Raw genomic sequence first — 23,672 nt, 5'->3', positions numbered from 1 at the left:
CAATTTTCGGGGGGTCAACTGATGACTTTTAGGAGAAATTTCCATCTGAAGATGATCACCCCTGAAAATAGTCCTGAAGCCCATCGCCATTTTGAAAAACGATGCCTACACTCCATTGCAAAGTAGAGCGCTTTTAGGGTCCAAATTACATCAAAATTACACAGAACTGCAAGCTCCAAGTCCTGTGCACGGTTTCAACCCATATTTTTTACAAACCCTCAAGTTCATGGCCCACAGCATGCTCAAATACCGAAGATTTTGAGGGCATGCAAATCGTGATTTGGCCGGCGCAGGCAATTTCGGACCGATTTACTGGTCTGCACCCCTATGGAAGTTTATTTACTGGTCTGCTACCATCAGAGTATCCCAGCGTCCTGTTTGCAGGGCGGGGGCGGGGACGAGCGAAGTCCATTTGCAGCAGTCGGAATCTTAAACGGCGCCCTCTTGCGATGTTATTGATTTATTTCCGTGTACCGTCTCGTATGGCTTAATTGGAACACCTGCGTTTTACAAAACACCTGCCTGTCAAGATTGATTAGTTTATTGGGTGAGCTAGAAATGATCGATTGTAAGACATAGGATTTGTTTATCCCTCACATGCAACTGTTTTTTTTCTGTTCCATGTGAAATGAGATATAATTATTCCATGTTTTTTCACGATTGTAAGACGTTATTTTCTTTTAGCAATCACATGCAACTTTTTTTCCATGTGAAATGATTGCAGTAAAACTTGAAAAACCAGTAGATTTATTCAGCGTATTTTAGACAATTTATTCACCCAAATTGCATTAAACTCAGAAAATGATTACAATATCACACTATGAATTCACATATTCTTTAATATTTATTTTCCGAATGAGGCTTGATATTATGTCCCAATTCACTCTAGAATGGATAATGAATTAAAAAAAAGACGCATTGCAAATTGTAATACTTCCTTAAAAATGTATACAAAGTGTATCCGAAACAGTCGTTTTGCCTCCGCATAAAATACCTTTTTATCAACAGTTTGCAGTGGCAAAAAATACAAAACACAAAATAATCAGCGTTACTAAACACACAATTCGGACTTGACATTATAACGACCACATAAACGCTGACACGGTTGTAACACCGTGTCTTTATGGAGTCATGACTGTACAGGGTGAGTAAAAAAAACCGTGATCCGTGGACAGAACCTTAAAACGGTGGTTGTGTTTAAAATTCCGTAACTTGAAAAGTACATGAGTGATTGGAATGATTCTTGTACTCAAAGAAATCTCATGAACTGGGCTCTCATATCCTAGATTTTGAAAGTGCTACATGCAAAACTTCAATAAAACAATAGTCCCGACATTTGGGTTTTGGTTTTTTTACTCACCCTGTAGAGTTTAAATTACATTACTATCTCAACTTGAATCGCAAAGAATCTGGTATGTTTTTAGAGTGGGGCTCCTAATATGCACGACCTCACCCTCATAATGTGGTATATGATACAACTACAATGCAAGACGATGGCGCGGAAAAAAAAGATCTTTTCACTTAAAAAAAAAATCGAAATCAAGAGGAGCAATGGTTCCCATAAGTTGAAAAAAATATCTTAAATCAACCAAGTTCAGAGAAACCACACCAAACCTTTAAAAAAAAAAAACTGGCTCCAAGACTTATATTTGGTCCATATCGGTTTTGTATGCAACATTGCGACCGGGCACCAGTCTAAGATGACGTGCCGAATTCATGAGACGGGACAGTACAGAACCATACAAATCAAAGTAATTAATTTCCAAGGTACAATGATCGTGCGCTTTGCCCAGCCTGGCGCTAATACGATGACAAGGCCCTCCGTTTTATAGGCTTTGAAGATTTTTGATCGAACTAAGGCATATAGGATCATTTACTTTTCGTGCATGTTGTTCCTTTCCAATCAAAATCCAAAGAAGAATGTTCAATCCTAACCTGTGGAAGTTTCAGCTCAGTTGCTATCACGAGACAAACTAAAAACAAACTTCCCCATCTTTGCTGATCACGAAACACAATGTCGTCTTTTGCACTCTTTATCTTAAAAAAATCAGTCAAATGACTGCTCGTTGGAAATCACCTCTACATTCTTGATTTCTTTTTAATGGCAGCAAGCCAGATGGAATAATTTCACGGGGTGTTTATTACCAGTACGATCTTTAATCCAAAACTTGTTTGATAATACATTGTAATTCGGTAAGAATACCGTTGGGATAAATGTAGATGATCTTATATGCCTTTAACTGGCTATGGCTTGCGATATTATGCGCCATCATATAGAAGCGGCATAATCCTCTCCTGATATAATCGTATATTACTGCCGGTCGTAGCCATGATTAAATTCAGATGTGGTTTTATTTCTCGCTAGCCAACCTTCTCCTCAGCAGGTTAGCACCTTCACTGTATAACGAGCAACCCAATCCAGTGAGTGCACCATATCTTGACATTAGAATTGTTTACATGGAATTTACAACAATAAAAAACATCTGTATTCATCTATCAAGTAAAAAATGTATTTAAAACAAACACACAATTTACTGCTCATCTTAAGAAACGGAGGAATCATTTTTTACACACGTAGGTCACGTTATCGAGCGGATCCCCCGGTACAGGGACGAGTGTGATCGACTGGAATCCTGCTTTCTCCAGGAGTGGTTTGAAGGATTCGCGCCCAAACGCCGTGCCCAAACCAAGCCCGCCCTCTTCGCTCAGCGACTGTGGAAGAGAACTGAAGAGACTACATGTGTAAACAAAAACTGCGGTGGGATTGTCGCGATTGTCGGCGATCTTTGACCTCATGTTGCTCTCCATCATAGCAAACAGTCCTTCGGGTTTCAGGATACGGTAGACCTCTTGAGCGATGACGTCAGGGCGTGGAGAGTCCCGGATGTTCTGTATAGCCAGCACCACGCCGAACTTGCCCGACCAGTCAGCGGGCAGCTTAGTCGGATCGTGCGTCTCCGCCTTCAGGTTGAATTGTTTGTAAGGCGAGCCGGGATTGGCTGTAGGGTCGCCGGGATTGTTTTTGTCGTCGTGAGCTAGCCGGGGGACATTGCTCAGGAAGAAACTACTGTCTGGAAACGCCCTGGCCAGTTTGCGAGCGGCTGACCCGTTGTGGCTGTTGATTTCTAGAACCTCAGTACCTTGACCTGAAAATGTATTTTTAAAAAGGATAGACTCAATGAACTTCTTGGCGAAAATGGAAATTTGAAAGAGACTGAGGAAGATTAAGCTTCCAATGAGATCGTTCTGAGAAGCATTGAACACAGTGCTTAAAGGTATATAGGATGTTTTGCTCTTCAATTTTCTTCAACATCCAAAGATTAATGTTAAAAACCTAACCTGTTGAAAAATCAGCTCAGTGGATATTGACACTATTCGAGAATTTTAACAGTGAAAAACCATGCACAACCTTTTGATCACAAAACGCGATTTCGTCAATACCACTCTTCATTTCCAAAAATCAGTCAATTGACTGATCGTTGGAAATCAGCTACATTTCTTGATTTCTTCTAAATGTCAGCAACCAGATTTTCACGCTGCGCGGGGTTTTTAGTACCAGAACGAAAAGCTTGAACATGTCGATCGGTATATGCTCTGGCTTTATCTTCAAAAGAAGAATTATGACATGAAATCTTTACTGCGCGTCTATAAAAACGATTAACTTCCAAATGGTGGCGGTTTTGTTTGTGATATTTCCAAATTCTACAAATATGTTAACCCTTTCTGTTACCGAGTATGGACTCAAAGCATGGAATGGATGGCACCACGGCTTCGAGGAGTGACGTCTGCACGAAGGTGTCGTAACATTGATTCCTCCATCGGTGGTAACTCGGAGAATAGTCAGCACTCGCAATACCTGACAGAACAATATATCCACATATTTATGGTCACTGATTGAAATCATAATTAGCTGCAGGTGTATACTACAGGTGTATAGACCATGTTTCCATTGTTTACTGATTGGATGTTGTGGTCACGTGGTGCCAACTTTCGGCAAACTGTTCTCTTCTGCACTGCATGTGTATCTCTTGAAATATGATTGGTGAACAAGAAGCGACATATACTGTTTAATGTGGGTCAAATAACATGCAAAAGCTGCTTCAATGTTTGGGTTGCCTGTCCATTGCCCGTTGGTATGACCAGGGGTGTGAGTGACCACTGATAAAAATAGCTGAAAACAGCTGGAAAAAAGGTGTAAAAAAGCTGAACTTAGGAAATCTCCTATACTTTTGTACACAGCAAGTGAGGGAAAAAGCTTTTAAAAAAAGAGCTGAAATCCAACACACACAAAAGCTGAAATCAGCTTTAAAGCTGACATTTCATACCCCTGTATGACGTCACGGGGCACGTACTCTTCGCGTGTCTTGGGTTCGAATCCTCAAAGTGTTAATTTGAAGTGGTTTCCAGTCCCCACCCAATTCCGGGAAATACCCTTATATTTCTCTCAGATACTCCATATACTTCAAACTCTTTATCTTTTTATCTATCATCACGTGCTCTCTTCCATCTCGTTACTAAGCGAGCCACGTTTTGTAATTTAGGCATTTGAATTTGATAAGTGTTAGAGTTTTTAAAGGTATAAAGTTATAAACCTGTTCAATGATTATAATTTGAACATATCAGTTTCAACAATAGAGTTGCTTACCAGTCGGTCCCGTTGTCTTCATGGATTCTATGACTTTCTCGTACACGCTAGAGACCATAGGTAGTCCCTGAGCGACCATGGACCAGTCTACTATGTCCCCGAGCCGCGTCACAGCGGCTCTTCGGTGTGGCGGGAGAAAAAATAGTTCGCTGGTTTCCTCGTCTATTTCAACAACGTAGCCGGATACCATCGCACCTAGCCACTCGCGCACGTATCTGAAATGTATATCATATTGTAATAAACGCCTTACCCTATGTAGTCGTTTAAATTTAATTTAACAATTGTTTTCTTTTATCTGTCAGAGATAAAATAAAATTGTTTTCATTTTTTTCAATTTCAATACATTTATTTCCATACAAAATTGAAGAATAGTACTGATAATTTCTAAGAACTTAAAACAAGACAAACAAACAAATGATCAAGTACAAACGAATACAAACAATAACAATGGACGGACTGACGAACAAATTGTAAATTGTAATTGCGATATACATGTAGCTGAAAAGTTACAGATTTACATTGTGAAATGTAGGTTTTCCCGGCTATTTTAAAACATTTTTCATTCCGATTCACCAACTCTAACATTCAATTTCGTCCGAAAAAATCTCCACATGCTTTTAACATACCACTTTAGTCATTAACCATTCAATTTCAAAGTTTGGTCACCCTTTTTAGTCACCGGGTCGAGAATATTCGTCATTACAGATCAAATTCGTCTTAGCTGTTGCCGAATGGCAGCATTCAGAGATCAAATTCGTCTTATATAAATCAATGAGACGAATATGATTTCTGAATAACACGATTCGGCGTTGACGAGACGAAATCGAATACACCGGGTCGAAAACGTGTGCTCATTGTTTGAATTTGTTTGGACTAAATTTGAAATTGTCTGACAAAAGACGAAATTAAACATTGGAAGTGCACTAAATCGATGTTGCTGGACGAAATTGAAAATAGGAATCGGTGAATTCGAAGGAAAAATGTTTTAAAATAGCCGGGAAAACCTATAGTTGGCATCCATTTATAACTTTGAATATTAGAACTTTTTATTTACTTATATAATTAATACACTAATAAATAGTACAGTGAAAATTGCTTTAAAGTAATTAATGGTAAAAATTTGAATAAATAATCCATATCAGAAGGTTTTGGCCTCAAATTCTTGATATCCTCACCTCTCTTTTAAACCAGCCGCGTCAGCGATTTCCTTGGCGCTCTTGGGTTCGTCAAACCCCGCCATCGTCTCGAACAAGCCGGTCTTGTGCCCCAGCGACAATGACAGACATAGAAAACCCTGGGTGACCGACTCAGCGAGGCGGTTGCCAAACATCTCCTCCGTCTCAGCCATGGTAGGTGAAGACTGGTGCCGGACTAGTCTGGTGCCAAAAATGATCTAGGAAAATCAAACAAAAATATCATATTGTTTGAATATTAATAATAACGTTTATAAAGCGCACGTATCCACCATTATTGGTGCTCAAGGCGCTACATCATTATCACACCTGTTCGCTTGGCCAGTGAAATATTCCAAAGACATTCTCAGCTCCCTAGGGAGTATACAGCTCGATGCTGTCATCTCGGCATAAAGCTGTCAATCAATAAGCTCGTCAAGAGTTTTCGAAACTATTTTATGACGACCCTTTTCAAACCTGTACTTTTCACAGCGTCAAATCTAGTTGTAAGTCTTCTGTGGTACACCTTATTCTCGAGGCATAGGAAGCCATTTTTGATCGTGTTCCCTGAATTATTTTGTGAATTGTAAACTGTTGAATGGGATGGTGCCAGACTATTTTATGATTGGAGTGCGTTCCGAGCCTCACTTTCGGGGTTTTTTAATTAAAATGTGGCTCAAAGCATTAGGGTATGTTTAATCACAAATGTTAAATTATTTATCAGAGCAGACTGGTGTTAATTTGTAATGAGCTTTTATTTCATTGCTTTCATTCTACTCGCAATTCAAAAATGAAGAGTTTACCTCGCTTTAAATTTAATATGGCCGACTCGTGAAATAAGCTTTATACAGCAACATACACGGCGAGAGAACATTCAGTTCAAAATTCTTGTCTGACGTCACAGGAAACGTCACAGACAGATATCTGGTGCTTCAAGCTGAAACGACTTGGACAAGTTTAGGTACGGTTCGATATGAGAAGCTAATCAAACAGAGTAACGCGTCAGGCCAGGGATGCAGGCCACGCGAGAAACCAGATCTGATTTGCGCGTTTTTAACAAACTGGTTACCACGTGGTTGTCTTGGAAACGGGAGACATAATCTTCCTCATCTTCTGGTAGTGTGGACGATTGTCTTACAAGAGCGGTTGATGAACATATATAGACGTGTGTGTGCGTGGAGAGATCAGATAACCGAATTGATGAGCGTCATCCCCCCAACACAAATTCTGCGTCGACTTGACGCAATCTTCTTGCTTGGTGAGGGCTAACGAAAACCTTGAGTAACCTTTATTAAAATCTATTCTTCTTAAATATAAAGCAAATACTGAGATTGACACTAACTGTATTTTTTGAAACGTTATTTCACTGCATCTTTCCCTGTGGAATAGATAGTTAGAACTAACGATTTTTAGGGGAGTATGAGAGGAATAATTAATGAACTTTTGATGGGACTTGTTTAATTAATGATTTCAGAATCAAAGTCCCTCGATAACTCGACGTCCTAGCAAATTAACCATAGATAATGGTACACTTTAAACTGCCCTTTACTTGCAAGAGTTTAAGGTTCGGAAAATAATCTACAGTTACTGTATACAGCAAGCAGCTCTGTTTAATGGCACTTTGAACTACGAACCTGTTTAGAACGTGTACAAGACCACGTTCTTACATGGTTTCAGTAACACTTGTCGACCTCTTATCAAACAACAAATATATGTTTGGCAAAAACACATACAGACGCGCTAAAGACAAACAAGATAAACGACACACCACAAAATCCGTCAAATGAAAGCCAATTTCCCACAGGCAGCGAATTGATGAACAAACAGGTCCCGTTACATTAAGGTCGTTAGAGTTAATGAAATAAACTAATCACAGGAAAAGGCCCGAAGGTTTGTCCATGGAAACAAAAAAATAAAAATTCTCAAGAAAACCAAGATGACATCTACTTGGCAGTTATGGGATAGGAACATGATCCACAGAACAAAAGCAAACATTGATGTCAAAATAGAACACACTTGGCCCCTCAATTCCATAAAAGATATAGCTTGCCAATTTATTCGACACGGACAACAAAGTCTTGCAGTACTTTGTACCTCATATACATCCTTAGTAATCCTGGTCCATAGTACCTTCTCGGCCTCTTAGCTTGAAACATTAGAAACCCTACTACGACAAAGATACAGACATTGCATCATCGGGAAAAAATCTAATAGGCCTATCAGGTTCCTGTATGCATAGCCACCCCAATTATGCGCACACGCTATTTGCTGTTTAAGGGGTGAAAATCACGTCACGTGTCAAGCCAATACAAAACACAGGTAAAACATCGAAATTTTCACCACTTGCCACTGAAAACATATCTTACCTTATTTCCCATCAGCTATACAATTCCAAACGCAACTGTTGAACTAATATAATAATAAACTGTCCTTATACAGACAACATACACATTCTAAAATATTAGAACGGCAAAAGATTCGTCTGCAACCAGACCTACCTGACGCCGACCCTCTCCGCTCGATGCTGAGTTTCCTACAAACTGCAAAACTACAGACACCTGCGCTAGTGCTATAGCAGCCCGATGTATTTTTAGCTGATCATAGATTAGGCTCTCGGTGTGTAATGACCCACGCACTCCAGGGCCGTGTCATATATTGACTGAGCCATCGTGATTTTTGAAACGATAACAGCTCTCAAAATTAATGTTTGTCATGTTCATATACCATAAGCGTGATATTGTAAAAAAAATCTCTTATAATTATTCGCAACATGCAAGAAGGTCGCATTGAGAAGTACTCGAATATGAACATGTCGTCTGTGAATGTTTGTTTTATCGGGCGTATTGAAACTTATGAGAAATGTAGTATTCATCCATGAATTGAAACATTCACTGCTATACAAAATCAACAATTCACATTCTTAATTAATTTGGCGTATTATTCACTGCTATTCAGTGGATGAAAATAACAACTTTACGCAAATTAACGGAGGCTTGTTATTTTCAGCTAATAAGCTTAATGAGTTCTCTGCCAAACAAAATTAACGCTCCTTCCACCAGAAGTAAATTCAGCTCGCATTTTTGACAAACTAAAGCCTAAATTTATAATAAAGGACCCCTGGGCCAGTATCTTATAATTATGATTAATCATAAAGATGTAAGAACCACGATTCAATCAGTATAATCAGTTCATTAATCTATGAATTAAGTTCCGAGTGTAGGTACCATCTGCCTGCAGTCTTTTAGAATCAGATGATAATCAGATATTATGATTATAAGGTGACTCGCTAAGTAACCATATAATATATGCACCTGCCTCATAACGTAAAGTACATGACGCAATTTTAGGCTAGAAGAATATAGGGGCTAAAACATATTTGAAATGAATGAGCACTTGATTCTGAGACAATTATTCTGTGGGGGAAACAACTCGATCGCCTTATTAAAATCTGCGGAGAAAAGGGAACATTTTGGAAAAAAATTTGAGGAATAGGGGAAAATTGGCTGTGGTTGTATAGGCCTAACCAAACTCGGAAAACGGTGAACAAAACAATTTAAAGATGGGCTATTTTTTAGATGGATTTTTCAAGGATGAAGACTTAATCTCTACAAAATACTAAATGGAATAAAATAATACATGAAGACAAACGGTAGTTACGTCGCCAACATGAGCGTCGGAGTCAGCCGTGAGTTTTTCCCCGGAAAAAAAAACACCTGTCTCCACTCGTACTAGGCCTACTTGATGATCGATTTGCTTGAGTAACGCTCAATGAGAGAGAAATATTACATAAATAATAAATCAGACAGAAAGACGCTCGGTCACGATCCAAACGCACATTAGTAGATTATGGCAGGAAATGTCACCGTCATGACTCGTTAAATCTCGTTCAATAACAGTACGAAGGCTCTGAGCACTATTCGCGTACAACGATTAGGTACTCCATAATAGTTTTGGTGGTCCCAGCTAGGCCGGTGTGGAAGGTAATTCTGTCCCCCGGTAAAAGTGTCCGGGGGGACAGAATTACCTAGGTAAAAGTGTCCTCCCTGGCCCGTTAATTCTGTCCCCCTCCAGGTAATTCTGTCCCCTCCAGGTAATTCTGTCCCCCAGGTTTTTTGTCCCCCTCTTTTGACCCGGAAGGTTATTGTTTTGATGAATTCACTCTACAAGGTATACATTTTGGACTTTTATTCTGCCCTTCATGAATATATAAAATATTTAATTTAGTCTTTTAGATGATACGTGAACACAATGTTTCGATTCGGAGTACGGTGAAGTCTATCGTGATTCTACCGCGATAGGTCAACACAGCGGCGATGCATGGCGATGGCCCTCGTCTCATTGATAGTATGATACAACGTCTCCTTGGATTGGTCTGTGTTCCCATCATAGCGCGTAACGAAATTTCCTATTGGACGAATTTCCATTGTAGAGGGAGACGCATATATGTACACATGTTATAATCACTGCCTCAAATCTTGCAGCATGTACTGGCGCGTGCGACACGCTGCTGCTCTCAGTACATACTGCAGGGGACACATTTACCAGGGGGACACTTTCACCGTTGGGCAGGGGGACATTTTTACCTGGAGGGGACAAATTTACCTAGGTAAAAGTGTCCCCCCGGACACATTTACCGGGTCACGAGCCGGTAAATGTGTCCGGGGGGACACATTTACCAGGGGGGACAGAATTACCTGTCAAACCGGCCTAGTGTCCTACACATTATCTGACTGACTGACTGACTCCCCGACTTCCCCCCCCCCCCCCCGACGGACTGACTGACTGCCATTTGTGACTTAGCCTATGGGCAAGTTCGCGCAAGCACTATTTTTGACCAATGGTTAACCATAGTTCGACTAAAGCTAGCCCGAACTCTGTCTAGTCGACGATGGTTGACTGCGCTAGTGTACTCTTGGAACCAGCTTACCGTGGCTGGTCGTGCAACGATTTACAGCTGGTTATCAATAGCAATTTCCATAGCATAGTGCAGAGGGGACCAACTATCGACACAAATGGCGGAAAACGAAACTGTGAGCGCTAAATTTCATTTTCATTGCACAGGTTTTCCATGTCAGTTTACGATTATGTCACTGTTGTCACCATTGTACAATAATATTGGCGATTATGTAAGATGTCCTAAACTATACGCAATCGCAAAATAAAGAAAAACAACAAGTGTTGAATTATTGTGCGACCGCCATTTTTTGACGGTCAATGACATGACAATAGTTTGACTAGAGTCGTTCGCACTTCAACTTCAGCGCACATGCGCTAGGTACGTCACGAACCAACCACTAGTCAACCACTGGTCCTTGCTCGAACTTGCCTCTGGTTGTAGGCAGGTGAAGAGAGCCGGGCAGTGCTATCGTGAATGATTACCCCGTGTAATGGGCTGAAGCCAACCCATTGTGTGGAACAGAGGCGTGGACAGCGCAATCAATTGAAGTGCATTTTGCGCGCTCTGTCTCAGACTCTGAGGCCAGCTTTATAAGTTTTCAATAACATCTGACGGTTCCTAGACAACAGAGGGCGCTATGACTCACATGCCGGTTCATTGATTTCTGCGCATGTTATTTATACATACACATACCGTGGTCGTGCCAATGGAAACTGTGAATTTTTCACGAGTTGTCAGCACGGCTCGTTATCAAGTTAAGCCTCGACGGAGCTGAGGTATCACTTGACCTAGATATTACCCCGTGCCTGAGACTCTGCTAGGAGCAAGTCTTGCATACGAAACCGTGAGAGTGTCTCCCAAGGCTTTTAGGCCAATTAAAAAAAAACGATATGCGGGGCTTCGCTTAGTGCTTGCATCAGAAAAATACGCCACATTGAGTTGTTTTTTCCTTTAGAGACATTGTCTGGTGTTCCTTCACAATTAATGAGTCACCAGGTGGTACTGCTGTGAAAATAAACCAGTTGGCGAAGAGACTGTTGATTTCGGTTTGTTTTGCCAAACAATTGGCAACATTGTAGAAATATAGATACTTTCCACACATTCGACGTGTCTTCAGCCTAAAATATTGATGACCTAACCGAATTGAATGGTTAGAATCTACGATTAAAAATTCTTAACTGTTAATACATTCAGCATTTTCAAAAACAACCTATTAATAAAATTGACGTTCAAAGTTCAAATTGTAATATTTGGAAATATTATTCCAATAATTTTATGAATTGAACAATTTGTTACCAATTAAGTAAATATTTATAATGTAACTTTGGGAGAAGACGAGGTTGTCCATAGTTTATCTAATTATTAGTAGAAACTCTCATTAATACAGAAAAAAAAGTTGTCTCCGTATTTAATTTCATCGAGAAAATAATCGTGGCAAAGCCTGCTTTCCTAGGAATGTGCTTTTCCCTTAGTTCCCGTTGAGACCTACAGCACGACTCCCGCATCAACCACGGAGTAGAACCAACTAATTATCCCACAGACGACTGAGCATATGATTATAATTAGGACTAAAGAACACTGTGCTTCGTGGCGCATATATCATGTCTGTCTCGCAAAACTACAGACAGTACAGAATTTGAATGAAAATTGTAGAAATTAAAGCAAATAAACTGGGTTTTTCTTACCAAAAAATGGGCAAATACGCAGTGCAACCAAATGACGTCATTATTGTAGAGTACTGAATATTAACCAACATTCCTCCAAAAATTTAGGAAAATCGGGCCTCGCATGTGGAAATTAAGATGCGGGGGGGGGGGGCAAAAGGGAATACCAACAATGCCCTGATCCTGACAGGGTTAATCAACTAAAATTCCAAAATGATATTCGATTTTTTTTTTCCTGACCAATTTTTAGTTAGTATTTTTTTCTTGTTTCGACATTTTCAATCCTCTTAATATACACTTTTACGTATTGCTAGAAAAAAAAATAGGAATCGAACAAATTCCCCTCTTTTTTTTAAAGCAGGTGAAAAAAGCAGGTGGAGAGCAACATTCAGAAAGTACATTAGAAAATCTAATTAGAAACAAAATAATTTTGTTATAATATTAACATCCATTAACATCCATAAAAGATAACCTGAAGGGGGAAAATATAATTTCCATTCTTGCGGCTAGAAGACTTTGCCTTTGTCAAGCCAAGAGACTGCCCGCGGCTGTTTTATGTACAAAAATTAACGACGGCTTCATTAACTGTCGCGTTGTGTGACGGAGCGAATCACAGTTGGATGATCGTAACTGACAGTTTAATTTAGTGGAAGTTTTGAGAGGGTCATGAAAGGGTCGTTGGTTGCCCGACTGCGTCTGCGACATTCGGTCTCCGACTAAGATATACTCTGCTTTTAATGTACGTAATTCATCTTTTGTGCATCAGTGCGAATAACAATAAAACACACACATTGTCACTGTAATGTTTGTGTCTGTTAATCAAACCAAGGTTCAATGTCCGAACTGCTTAGACAAAATGGTGCACATGAAAACACATTAACCCTTTGAACAAGACTGAAATATTACTGCTTTGCTTTCTTCCGTGAAAGTGTAGATAAAATAATGTAAACGTACATGTATTCGATTCCTGGTAATTTCTTAAGAAAATTATCCATTATGGTACGCACATATTCACTACTGCACAGTTCAGCGGAGCGCTGACGGTTTAAGAACGAAGAATCAATATACAAGTTTCATCTGGAGTTTAGAAATGTATAACATTCCTCAACTTTATGCCAATATAATTCATAATGACCATGATATTCAATATCTATCACAAAGGTCAAACAAGCATGGTATGACGCTCATGTATCTTGTCAGACATAAAACTGTTAAGATTCTGTTAATTGATTACAGCCAAAAGTAATGTGTACACGTCATCAATCGTCGATACCTGTGGCGTGTACATTATTTGGGTGGCGTTTCTCCCGGCAGGATCCATAGGTATTTCGTTCAAAGACATAGGATCATTTGCAAAAAGTAACCTACATTATCGAAAAGCTTACTTGGATTAAAGATCGTACTGGTACTAAACACCCTGTGAAATTTATTCCATCTGGCTTGCTGTCATTTAGAAGAAATCAAGAAATGTAGGTGATTTCCAACGATCAGCCAGTTGACTGATTTCTGGAAATAAAAAGTGATATTGACGAAATCGTGTTTCGTGAACAAAAGGTTGTGCATGGTTTCTCACTGTTTTCTCAAAAAGTATAATATCCACTGAGCTGAAACTTCAACAGGTTAGGTTTTGCATGCATGCATATTCTCCTTTGGATTTTGAGTGGTGTTATTATTGGAAACGAACAAATGCATGGAAGGCAAATTATCTTATAATTGTGCCTCTAAACATCGTGTACTCGGTATCAGAACCATATATGTTCGCGTAATGATATTAATTATACCTACAGACCTATCGTGATATGTTCATTGTGATAGACACTACAATGCGTCCCCAAAATACCCGCAACTTTCTTTTTTTGCGAGGCTCTAGCGTCGGCGCGAAAACACGTACCGCCATTATTTTTTTATACAATTTCAAAGCTTGGAATCTTAACTTTATCCCTGGTGAGTATTGGTTTGATATTTGAAAGAGTTTTAAAATCATTCTTGTTCAAATAAAGGCATGTCGAAAACAAATTCAACCGATTTCAAGAAAAATCGATGATGCGGTATACATCAGATGCAAACTCCAGTCATTTGAGCGCGCTTGTTGAATAGGTACATACTTGCACGTGAATTTCACAAAATTGAACTTGAAACGAAGAACACTATTGTGAATTAATTTAAGGTGTAGTCTACGTGGATCGAAACGAATGAGAAACACAGAAAGTAAAAGGCAACGAGATCGTCACATCATGAACATGATGAACCATTTCCACATTCGAAAAAACCGCACGATTGATTTTCCTTGAAATCGGATTCGAGTTTGTTTTTGACATACCTTTATTTGAACACCAATCATTTCAAAACCCTTTTCAAATTCAAACCAATACTTACCAGGGACAAAGTTCAGATTCCAAGCTTTAAAATGATGTAAAAATAATGGCGATACATGTTTCCGTGGCGACGCTAGAGCCTCGCAAAAAAAAATGTTGCCGGTATTTTGGGACGCGATGTATAAACATAGTGCTTTTCACGCACTAGCACGTTAATTCGGGCGTCAAAATGATAATGTTAGGTAAGGACATCGTCGGTAGTACATGCACTATGCATCAATATACTCAGCAAATTCTACACATGATTGCACGGCATCGTCTCGATGGGGGAAATCCAATTTAATATCAACCACAAGTGGGTTCACAATATACACATACAGCCTGGATATTTGAAACCATGTGTTGTGAAGATTATTACGGGTATTATTTACACTGCATGCAGCGCGACGCCGGCGATGCTGCAAAAGCCAGAATGATCACAAACCACGCGACTCTCTTACGCCCATATACACGTATACTGCATGCAGAAGAACATTTTGTTTAGCACCATTTTCCAGAACGCTGCAGAAATCTCTCTTGTTTTCATGGGCGTCAATCGGTGGGGAACGGGGGGGGTGGGGGTGGGGGGGGGAGGGTATAAGTGTGTGTGGGTGTGTGTGGGTGAGCTTGTCTTACATACGCAGTGTGGACTTCCGAACAAAAGACGTCCACATAATGTAGGTAGCATCGACGTTGTGTGGACTTGCCCCACGTCCACACAGTGTTTCCCCATTTCTGGAAAACAGGTTTAGAGGCATTTTTGGGTTAGGTTTATCTGTAGCAGAATGAAGAGAAACACTAAAGGGAATCATAGAAAAAAAATTGGGTTGAAAGAGTTTTCACAGTTTGAGAAAAATGAGTTTTTTCACTGGTTTTTCTTAACTACACGAAAGCAATGGAAAGTCCACACTAGTCATGTGAAACAAGTATGGGTGTGTGTGTGTGTGTTTGTGGGGGGGGGGGTATCATATCGTTTGCCCCCCCCCCCCCACACACACACTCACTTTTTTCGTCCCCAAATAAAAATTGTAGCCTACTTTAATGATTCTATAGCTCAGAATAATTGATTCAATGACTCCAAACTCAAAAATGATGTTTAAAAGATAATATTTTGCTAAACAAAACAAATGGTTTTAGTGGTCAGAAATTGCCTCAGATCGCACCACAGAGATTCTAGAATCAAATTTTTTTCATGGGTGGCTTTTTTTTAAAATTCGCCCATGTATCGCACTGAAAAGTACCATACATTGGCCGTTTGTGTGCATAATTGTCGGTTTTGAATAGCGCCCCCATCGACAGATGGTACCACCCCCCCCCCCCCCCCGCACTATTTGATTTTACGGAGGCCAAGAGTCCGGGGAAAAAAAAGTGTCTACATTTCAGCACAGATGTGCAAGTGCCCTTTTCAAGAGTTTACCCCCCCCCCCCATAAAAATGACATAGTTACGTCCCTCAAATTTGACCCATGTACATCATAGTATATACTGATTGATGTCTACTGACGTAATTCCCAGTCCGTTTTTAAAATTTGGTTTTAGCAACGTTATAGAAGTCAAATTTGAACAGCTTTAACATCCAATAATTATTTGCACGCAAAGTATTATAATGGATGTATAATGAGGAACATTGTTTTTAGCTGCAGCTAAAACAGTGTTCCCTCTTTATACATCCACAAACGTATATATTTTTCCTGCTGGCCGCAGTCCGGAATTATTTGATTACCAGAACCACTTGACATCCATCCATGGTATTTATAGTAGTGGCACCCCCGGGGATTAGCTTCGCTGAAATCTACACGGGCAAGTGAGAACTACGAGTGATATATCGGCTTGTTTTCAGGCGCATCGCCTGCCTCGTGTTGTCTTTGCAGTTATTTTTATCCAAACGTATCGATCATAAACTGTCAAAAAAATTGTTACTATTAAACAATATTCCTTCATGGTGTCCATAATATGAATACGTTGATACGTGCAATAGACTTTTTTCCAGTCAATATAGAAAGTATAATTCGCTGAAGTCATTAATAATTACGAATCAAATAAAGACCGGGCTAGAGTATTTTCTTGGGGACTAGAGTCTTATCAAAATGATAACTGATGCTCGATTATAAGTCGTAAGCTGCTTTGTAAAAAAAAACACCATCTGCAAATATTCAAAACTGACACTATCATGAAATGTATACAACGTGACCGTAAGTAAATAATACAGGATCAAGCATCCTGTGAGATCTTGCACCTGCATGGTAAGCTGTCATTTTCGAAAAAAAGAGGAATTATACATGTACCATCTTTCCCTCGCGATGATTATAACTAAAGACCACCGGAAATATGCTTTGCGTCGTAAAAACTGAAGATGCACTTTCACAGTTTTCTAAAAAAATACTGAGCTGAAATTGCGACGGATTAGTTTTTGTAATAACCTACTTCAGATTTATTGTATACACTTGTTTTTGCAAATGATGTCCTATTGTCCATTACCTTTTAGGCAAAGAAGCTTTCTGAAATATAATCGAGCATCGTACATTTTGATTATAAGACTCTATATAGTTCCCAAGGAAATGTATTTGATATGCTAGCTCTTATGTTTGATTATTACACATTTCTCTTCGAAGGATTGATTAGCGATAATATTATTGAAGACACACTACATCTTACGTTTTACAAAAGGGAACATTCATTCCAGATTATATTAAAATCGCAACAGTACGTTTGAGAAGGCAAAGAATCGTGAGAAGATATTTCTACTCAGTCTATAAACTTATCCCTATCGACAATAGTAAGTTCATGTATGATGTATGACTGAATATAAAACCGAAAGAAAAAAAACATTGTACGTATTCAGATTTTGGTCATTTTGATTGTTGGTTTATAAGTTTCTTAAAACATTTTGAAACCAAAACTGACTTAAATATAACACAAGTTTCAAGGTTTTTATCGTAAGGGGAGTATCATTTTAAAAGGGCTTTCTGTTTGAAGTAATCAGTGGCTGATAAAGTAGGTGCATGTTGTTCATTCAGTCATCTTTTACGAAATGAATCGAGTCATTTCTTTTCTATGCCGATCTCAGGAATTGAAAACCCTTCGTTCCTTAAATGTACATGTATGTCACAGTTGGTGAGCTAAATATCAGGACATTAAATTAAATATGTAGCTGTTCTCAATAACATGAACCCAAAATCGTAACTCTTCTAAAATTGCGTGCAAAAGGCCAACCATTGTTTGGCCTCCTTATTATGTCGTGTCTCTGTATGTTTATATAGGCACCCCATCACATTTAAAAAAAAAACGCACATAAAACTCGTCCAGACATTAGAATATTCAACAGACAGAGGAAAAGTTGGCGTCTGCTGTTTCAAAATTTAATTGTCCAGTCTCGACGACGACCCGCAGCAAATCACGCCAGTTTATCCCATTATGAGCATCAGCGCTGCACAAGGTTGACTCAAAAAGACCGCAAATTTGATAAATTGACATCTTCATATTGACGCACTATCAAAAATTAACTCAAGTTGTGAATAAATGAGTACCGTCAAAAAAATATACAATCACGAGAAAGGTCAAGAGTTTAAGCAGTCGGTAGTGCAAAGATGAATTGTACACTGTGATTTTTCTTTATACATTGAACAAACAGTAGCCTGGTAGCTGTGTCTGAATTAAAAAAACAAACACGCGCAAAACAAACCAATCAAAAGGCGCGCGCATAATTTCGTCACATTAACATAAAAATGAACCAATCACAATGCAAGTGCATAAATTATTAGATGAATATAGACAAATCGAATGCAACCATTGAAAACGAACTTTGATTAGTTGAAGCCTTATTATTTAGGCTACCAAGGTCGATCAGATAACCTAATTGCATCGAGTATAATAACAAGATTACGGTCTATCGAGCAGAAAGCAAGTGGGCCATGAACTATTTCATGTGGCGGCGTATCTACGGGGGGGGGGGGGGGGGGGGCGTGGGAGAGGGCCGGGGGGGGCGCCCCCCCCCAAAAAAAAAAAGTCGTCCCCAGTCGCCCAACCCCCCCCCCCCTCCCCCACTGGAAAGTTGACAATCGGAGAAAGTCACGAAATCATGATTAGCGGTTTGAACATAAAGTGCCTTTTGGTTCACAGGTTTAATATAACATTTTTCGCGATTGGCTGTATATTTTAACGTCCCGTGAAACGCGTATAGTGATACCCATTGTCTGACAATGACCATGAATTCGGTTTTGAACAGTGCCCCTGTTATAATATGGTGTCCAGTCCCCCCCCCCCCCTCCCTCCCTGCCCTATTTGATTTTACGGCGGGAGGCCGGTTGTCCGGTGAAAAAACTGTCTACCTTTGAGCATGGATACAATTGGGCGCCCCTCCACAGTTACATCAGCCCCCCCCCCCCGAGACCGCTTATTTCATGGCTTTAGAAATATGTGCACACATCAACGAATGGCACAAACCAAACAAAAGGATGAGAATACAAGAATATCATTTTACTGAAAATTCGAAATTTTACCCCCCCCCTTCTTCCGCCCGTTAGTAGCCTACAGTTAATCCTTCATGATCTCAAACCGCAACAAATTATCAAGTATTTTCTTAGTTCTTACATACACCAATGTATACTTCGCCCCATCTTCAATATATTCTAACATCTCAAGTTTTGACCATTTTTTTTTTTACATTTTGACACCAGACGTTCAATTGGACTTAATCACTGTTAATCACTTAATCATTCATGTACTGAGATAATTCTTGGCGCGCTATGGCACGCCCTTTAGACAAATTTCGTGGTCTCAGTTTTTAATTGCAAACGGCAGTGCCCCGACTGCTGTTTTTCTTTTCCGTACGAAATTTAAAGGAATATAATGTCCTGCAACAAATAAATTTGTTTTGAAAAGTGGCGGCTCCAGTTCAAAAATTGCGCACACTAGGATTCAGAACGAATAAATTAGGAGCGTCCCGCTCTTATTTCAAAAGTTGAAATTAATTAATTGATTACTTGTCGTGCGCTTTTTTGTGCGATGTCTCATTGGAAAGCTCATAATTAATGTAATGCTAAAAAATTATCAATTCAATTTGAAAAACTTTTTTTCAAGGTGCCACACCCAAAAAGCAGGTATAGGCCTACACCAACTTTATTATTATTCTTGTAGGGTATTGATATTATTTATAGTCCTATTTAAGTTCAGTTACCTCCGGTGACGAAATCCCTCATCAACCGCGGTTCAATGACCCCCATTATTACTTTTAGCGCGCTACTTCATCAATTGCCATGGCAACCAGCCTGATTCTTACTCATTATTACCAAAAGTCCAGCTGCTTGGCGCCGTGCGTTTTGCTGGCCTAGGCATTACATTGAGAATGCATACATTATGATACAATATACAGGGTGGGCCAAAACCAAGTTCACACTTTTCAGAAGCAGATTTCTCAAAAAAACACCAGTTTGTCCACATGCAAGTCAATGAGGCAAGCGTGTGGACAAACTGGTTATTGACCATTTTCTGTAAATGGCCGCCATTTCTTAATTTAGGCTTTATTCTCAACGACATTTTCACCATATACCACCAAGATCTTGTAGAGTAGGAATATCTTTAAAAAATTTCAACATGTCTCCTCAATTTTGAGAAATCTGCGTCTGAAAAAGTGTAAACTTTTTTTGGACCTACCTATAGAGAGGGATTCAAACGCCGAGTGCGGCATTCTAAGAGAAAACTGAAAAAAATACTATTAATCTGCCACCACTTGGAATTGGCAAGAATTATGGGGAGAGAGGGGGCTTTGCAAGTTTCTGAAACGAAATTTAAGCCGAAGCTTTTGTATTGTGTTTTGTCGTCCACTTACTGCAAAACCAAATAAGTGTTGAAATGATATGTTCCATTATAATTATTATCCATCAAAGGTCATGAAAAATGGCGTAGCAAACGTATTAGAAATACTCATGTTGTACATGATAGAAATACTCATGTTGTACATGAAATTTAGGTTTGATGGTTATATCTGTCAATCGCAAAAGGTCGGCTCGACACGGACGATTTAACATCTCCAGTCCCTCAGCGTTAATCGTGCATACTCAAATCGCAGCATTATATACATATGAAACACAAATACTACATATACTGGTGTAGAATGAAATCATGAATGTATGAAGCCAAAGTAGATTAAATATTTGTTTGTGGTCTCTATGAAAGTTACTTTTAGATTACTGATTCCCTCTTTTATAGCCCAAACCAAGATTGCGTTACACTTGTGAATGTGTCTATCTAACTAAATGGTAACCTTTATAACACCCACCAGCACATGTACTACATTGTATAACATTGTGCTTATTCACTGTAGAATCAATAAAACCATTGAGTGCTCGGGCGGTGTCAGGCAGTACAGTGGCTTTTAAAAAATAGTTTGTATTGAAACGCATTGCTGAAATAAATATGAACTTGTAAAAGTGCAAAAGTAATTTAAAAACACCCTACCCGTTTTGACAAGGTTTCTCAAACTTTCACCTTGACTTGCCACTGGATTTGGTGTATAATATTAATGTATTCATAAAAATAACAGCTCCGTGATAAAGAATAATCACTTCCCGCCAGAAGGTTACCATTAGTACTGGCGTCAAGGATCTGTACATTCAAGGACTGTATAATGACCGGAAATAGTCGTCTGTAGAGTAGACCGGCCAATCCGGTCACGCTACCAATTCTAACACGGAGGCCCCCTTCAATGGCGTAAGGATTGTGATAGCTGCTGTTCAGATAATCCGCCACGGGCCAGTTGCTTTGTAGTAGCGTGCGCAATGGTTTCTCCATTGAAGGGGGCCGGCCCCGTGAGAGTCCATGATCGAGAGTTCCTTTTCACTAGCACTCCGACAAAGGGTTAATAATAAAAAATCGGCCATTGAACTTCTACTTCATAATTCACGACAGACAGATCCCACGTGCAATTTCAACGTGTTCATAATATAATCGGCCGGGTAGGCCGAGTCGTTAATTATCGAGAGAGTGCACCGGCATAAAAATAATACTTCCCGGAAATTTCCTGCTGTTCTTTTGCTACAGGAAGAGGAAGTGTCATACTATTTTGTTGACAGTTTTTTCTTGCAGTTGTTTAGTTAAACTTTTAGGGTTTTCTGAATTTTATTGCTGCCGAACTCTAGCTCCGTAAGACACAATGACAACGGCCGAGTGCAGAATTCGTTTTTGTTTCGCAGATCCAGGTTATATTCCTGGTGGTATTTTAGATTATTCCCATGCATATAAACGGAAGTTCACGGCTAAAGATAAGCACCTCAAATACAGTGATTCACCATTATGCATCACAGCTCCGATGCATATACATGTACACACTGCACTCTCAATGAGGTCAACCATAAAATTGACTTTTATGAAAAATAAAATAAACAAAACTAGCTCACCTTTACGTCTTTCAACCGGGTTGAAATTCACAAGCTCCTGATGACAATTCTGGGATAGGCAAATTTGGTAGCCTACACGCCCCTGTCTGATAAGCCCACACACAGATACAGGAAACTCACCGCAGCAGGCAATTGATAAAAAAATCCCTGCACCACTGAGTCAGCTTACAAAAGAAAGAAATAAAATCGCGTAGGGTAAACATGTACAGATCGACATGAATACACGGTTCAGACTGACTGGCTCTAAAGTTCACGATCGCACGACATGATGTAGAGTTTCTTACTGGCGCTTGTCACGGACGCAAACTCACGCTGTATCATCACCATGAGTGATAAATCACGAGGATATACGAGAGTTGGCTGTCACATTGATCACGCGCGCAAGCCGTTCACTGTCGATATCCGTACTATCCACTTCGCACTAGACGGCGCCTTTCAATTCGGTTCGATCGTTATACACGCATGAATTTATGAACGGGTGTTATTATGAACGGTACACGGTAGACTTGCTACTAGTCTTCCCAAATAGAATATCTGGCTTGTAATGAAGCATTTGTCATGGAGCTATCAACCAAAGGCTAAAACTTTAAATGGACATTAGTAAATTCTTGGGGAAGACTGATAAAAAGTTTAAAATGGAGACTTTAATTAAGTCGCGCAATCTAAACTATTTTAAAACAATCTTCTGGAGAAATACAATATTTCAATCATAATGGTGAATGCTGCCTCATTAACATAAACTGAGCGACCAATCACAGTGTTCCTTTTGCTCAGAAGTAATAATCAAACAACACAGTTGGTTAGACAACTAAAGTATTCCACATGAATATTCAAATATTTTTTTAAAAATTTGGCAAACCAAAAAAGACTGCAATTTTAGAAACTAGACTTCATATTCAACTGGCCACGATTGACCTTAACGGCTCTGGACTGCACAGTGTCATGACAATACACAGATCCATCATGTATACAATTTGCCGTTTAGACATCAATGTACTATTTATATAAAAACCAAGCTAAACTGAAACCGAGAAATGAGCAAATTCAGAAAGTCAAATACAAGAAACAGGAAGTACATCGAAGGTTAGATCAGTTTTATTCAATTAAGGTGTCAAAGCAGCCCTATAATACACAGGATCATGACCACCCAAACAAAAATCAAACAATTAAACCAATTTTTTAATTGATATTTGATCTTTACCCACATTGGTCTGCCACCCCCTCCCTCTTTTGTGTTTCTCCTTCCAACCCTGCATGCTTGTGTTTCCCCTACATGTTTGTTTCTTATTCCTCTGTCATGTACCTATGAAGAAGGCCTTGCCGCAAGGCTGAAATAACTAGGCCACTTTAATTTTTGATTTGTATATTTCAGATCGACCCAGTCAGCTAGTAGTTTGCAGCAGTTTCATTCATTTCATATTTTTGTCTTCTGAAACTTTACAATATTTGTATTGCTCGCATTGATAATTGATTTAATCAAAACCATCTATATATACTGTGGTATCAGAAATCATGATATAGTAACCCAAATAATTCCAAAGGCAGGG

General features: G+C 39.3%; 1 protein-coding gene across 2 annotated transcripts; it reads right to left on the bottom strand.

Annotated features, from left to right (window-relative positions):
• Positions 1-825: 825 nt before the first annotated feature.
• Positions 826-22,578, bottom strand: LOC119742984. 2 transcript variants are annotated; one of them, XM_038219278.1, is made up of 5 exons: positions 22,126-22,578; positions 5,821-6,038; positions 4,646-4,860; positions 3,731-3,856; positions 826-3,146 (listed from the first exon to the last, which is right to left on the bottom strand). In XM_038219278.1, the coding sequence occupies exons 2-5, from the start codon at positions 5,991-5,993 to the stop codon at positions 2,560-2,562; spliced, it is 1,101 nt and encodes a 366-aa protein (XP_038075206.1). In that variant the 5' UTR covers positions 5,994-6,038; positions 22,126-22,578; the 3' UTR covers positions 826-2,559. The 2 variants fall into 2 exon arrangements, with proteins under 2 accessions (XP_038075206.1, XP_038075207.1); XM_038219279.1 differs by lacking the exon at positions 22,126-22,578 and adding an exon at positions 8,316-8,374.
• Between the last annotated feature and the right edge of the window lie 1,094 nt (positions 22,579-23,672).

The sequence above is a fragment of the Patiria miniata genome, unplaced genomic scaffold (genome assembly GCF_015706575.1).
Source record: "Patiria miniata isolate m_02_andy unplaced genomic scaffold, ASM1570657v1 HiC_scaffold_6, whole genome shotgun sequence".
Taxonomy (NCBI): domain Eukaryota; kingdom Metazoa; phylum Echinodermata; class Asteroidea; order Valvatida; family Asterinidae; genus Patiria; species Patiria miniata.
The sequence above is the reverse complement of the archived record's forward strand: the minus strand, read 5'-3'. Positions and strand labels throughout refer to the sequence as shown.

Bases quoted from the DNA above. Each gene is read 5' to 3' on its own strand.
- LOC119742984 (XM_038219278.1), bottom strand. From the start codon at position 5,993: ATGGCTGAGACGGAGGAGATGTTTGGCAACCGCCTCGCTGAGTCGGTC. The intron at 4,861-5,820 runs GTGAGGATATCA...TATACATTTCAG, and splicing joins GCGGCTGGTTTAAAAGAGAG to ATACGTGCGCGAGTGGCTAG. The intron at 3,147-3,730 runs GTAACAGAAAGG...ATACATTTTCAG, and splicing joins ATGCTTTGAGTCCATACTCG to GTCAAGGTACTGAGGTTCTA.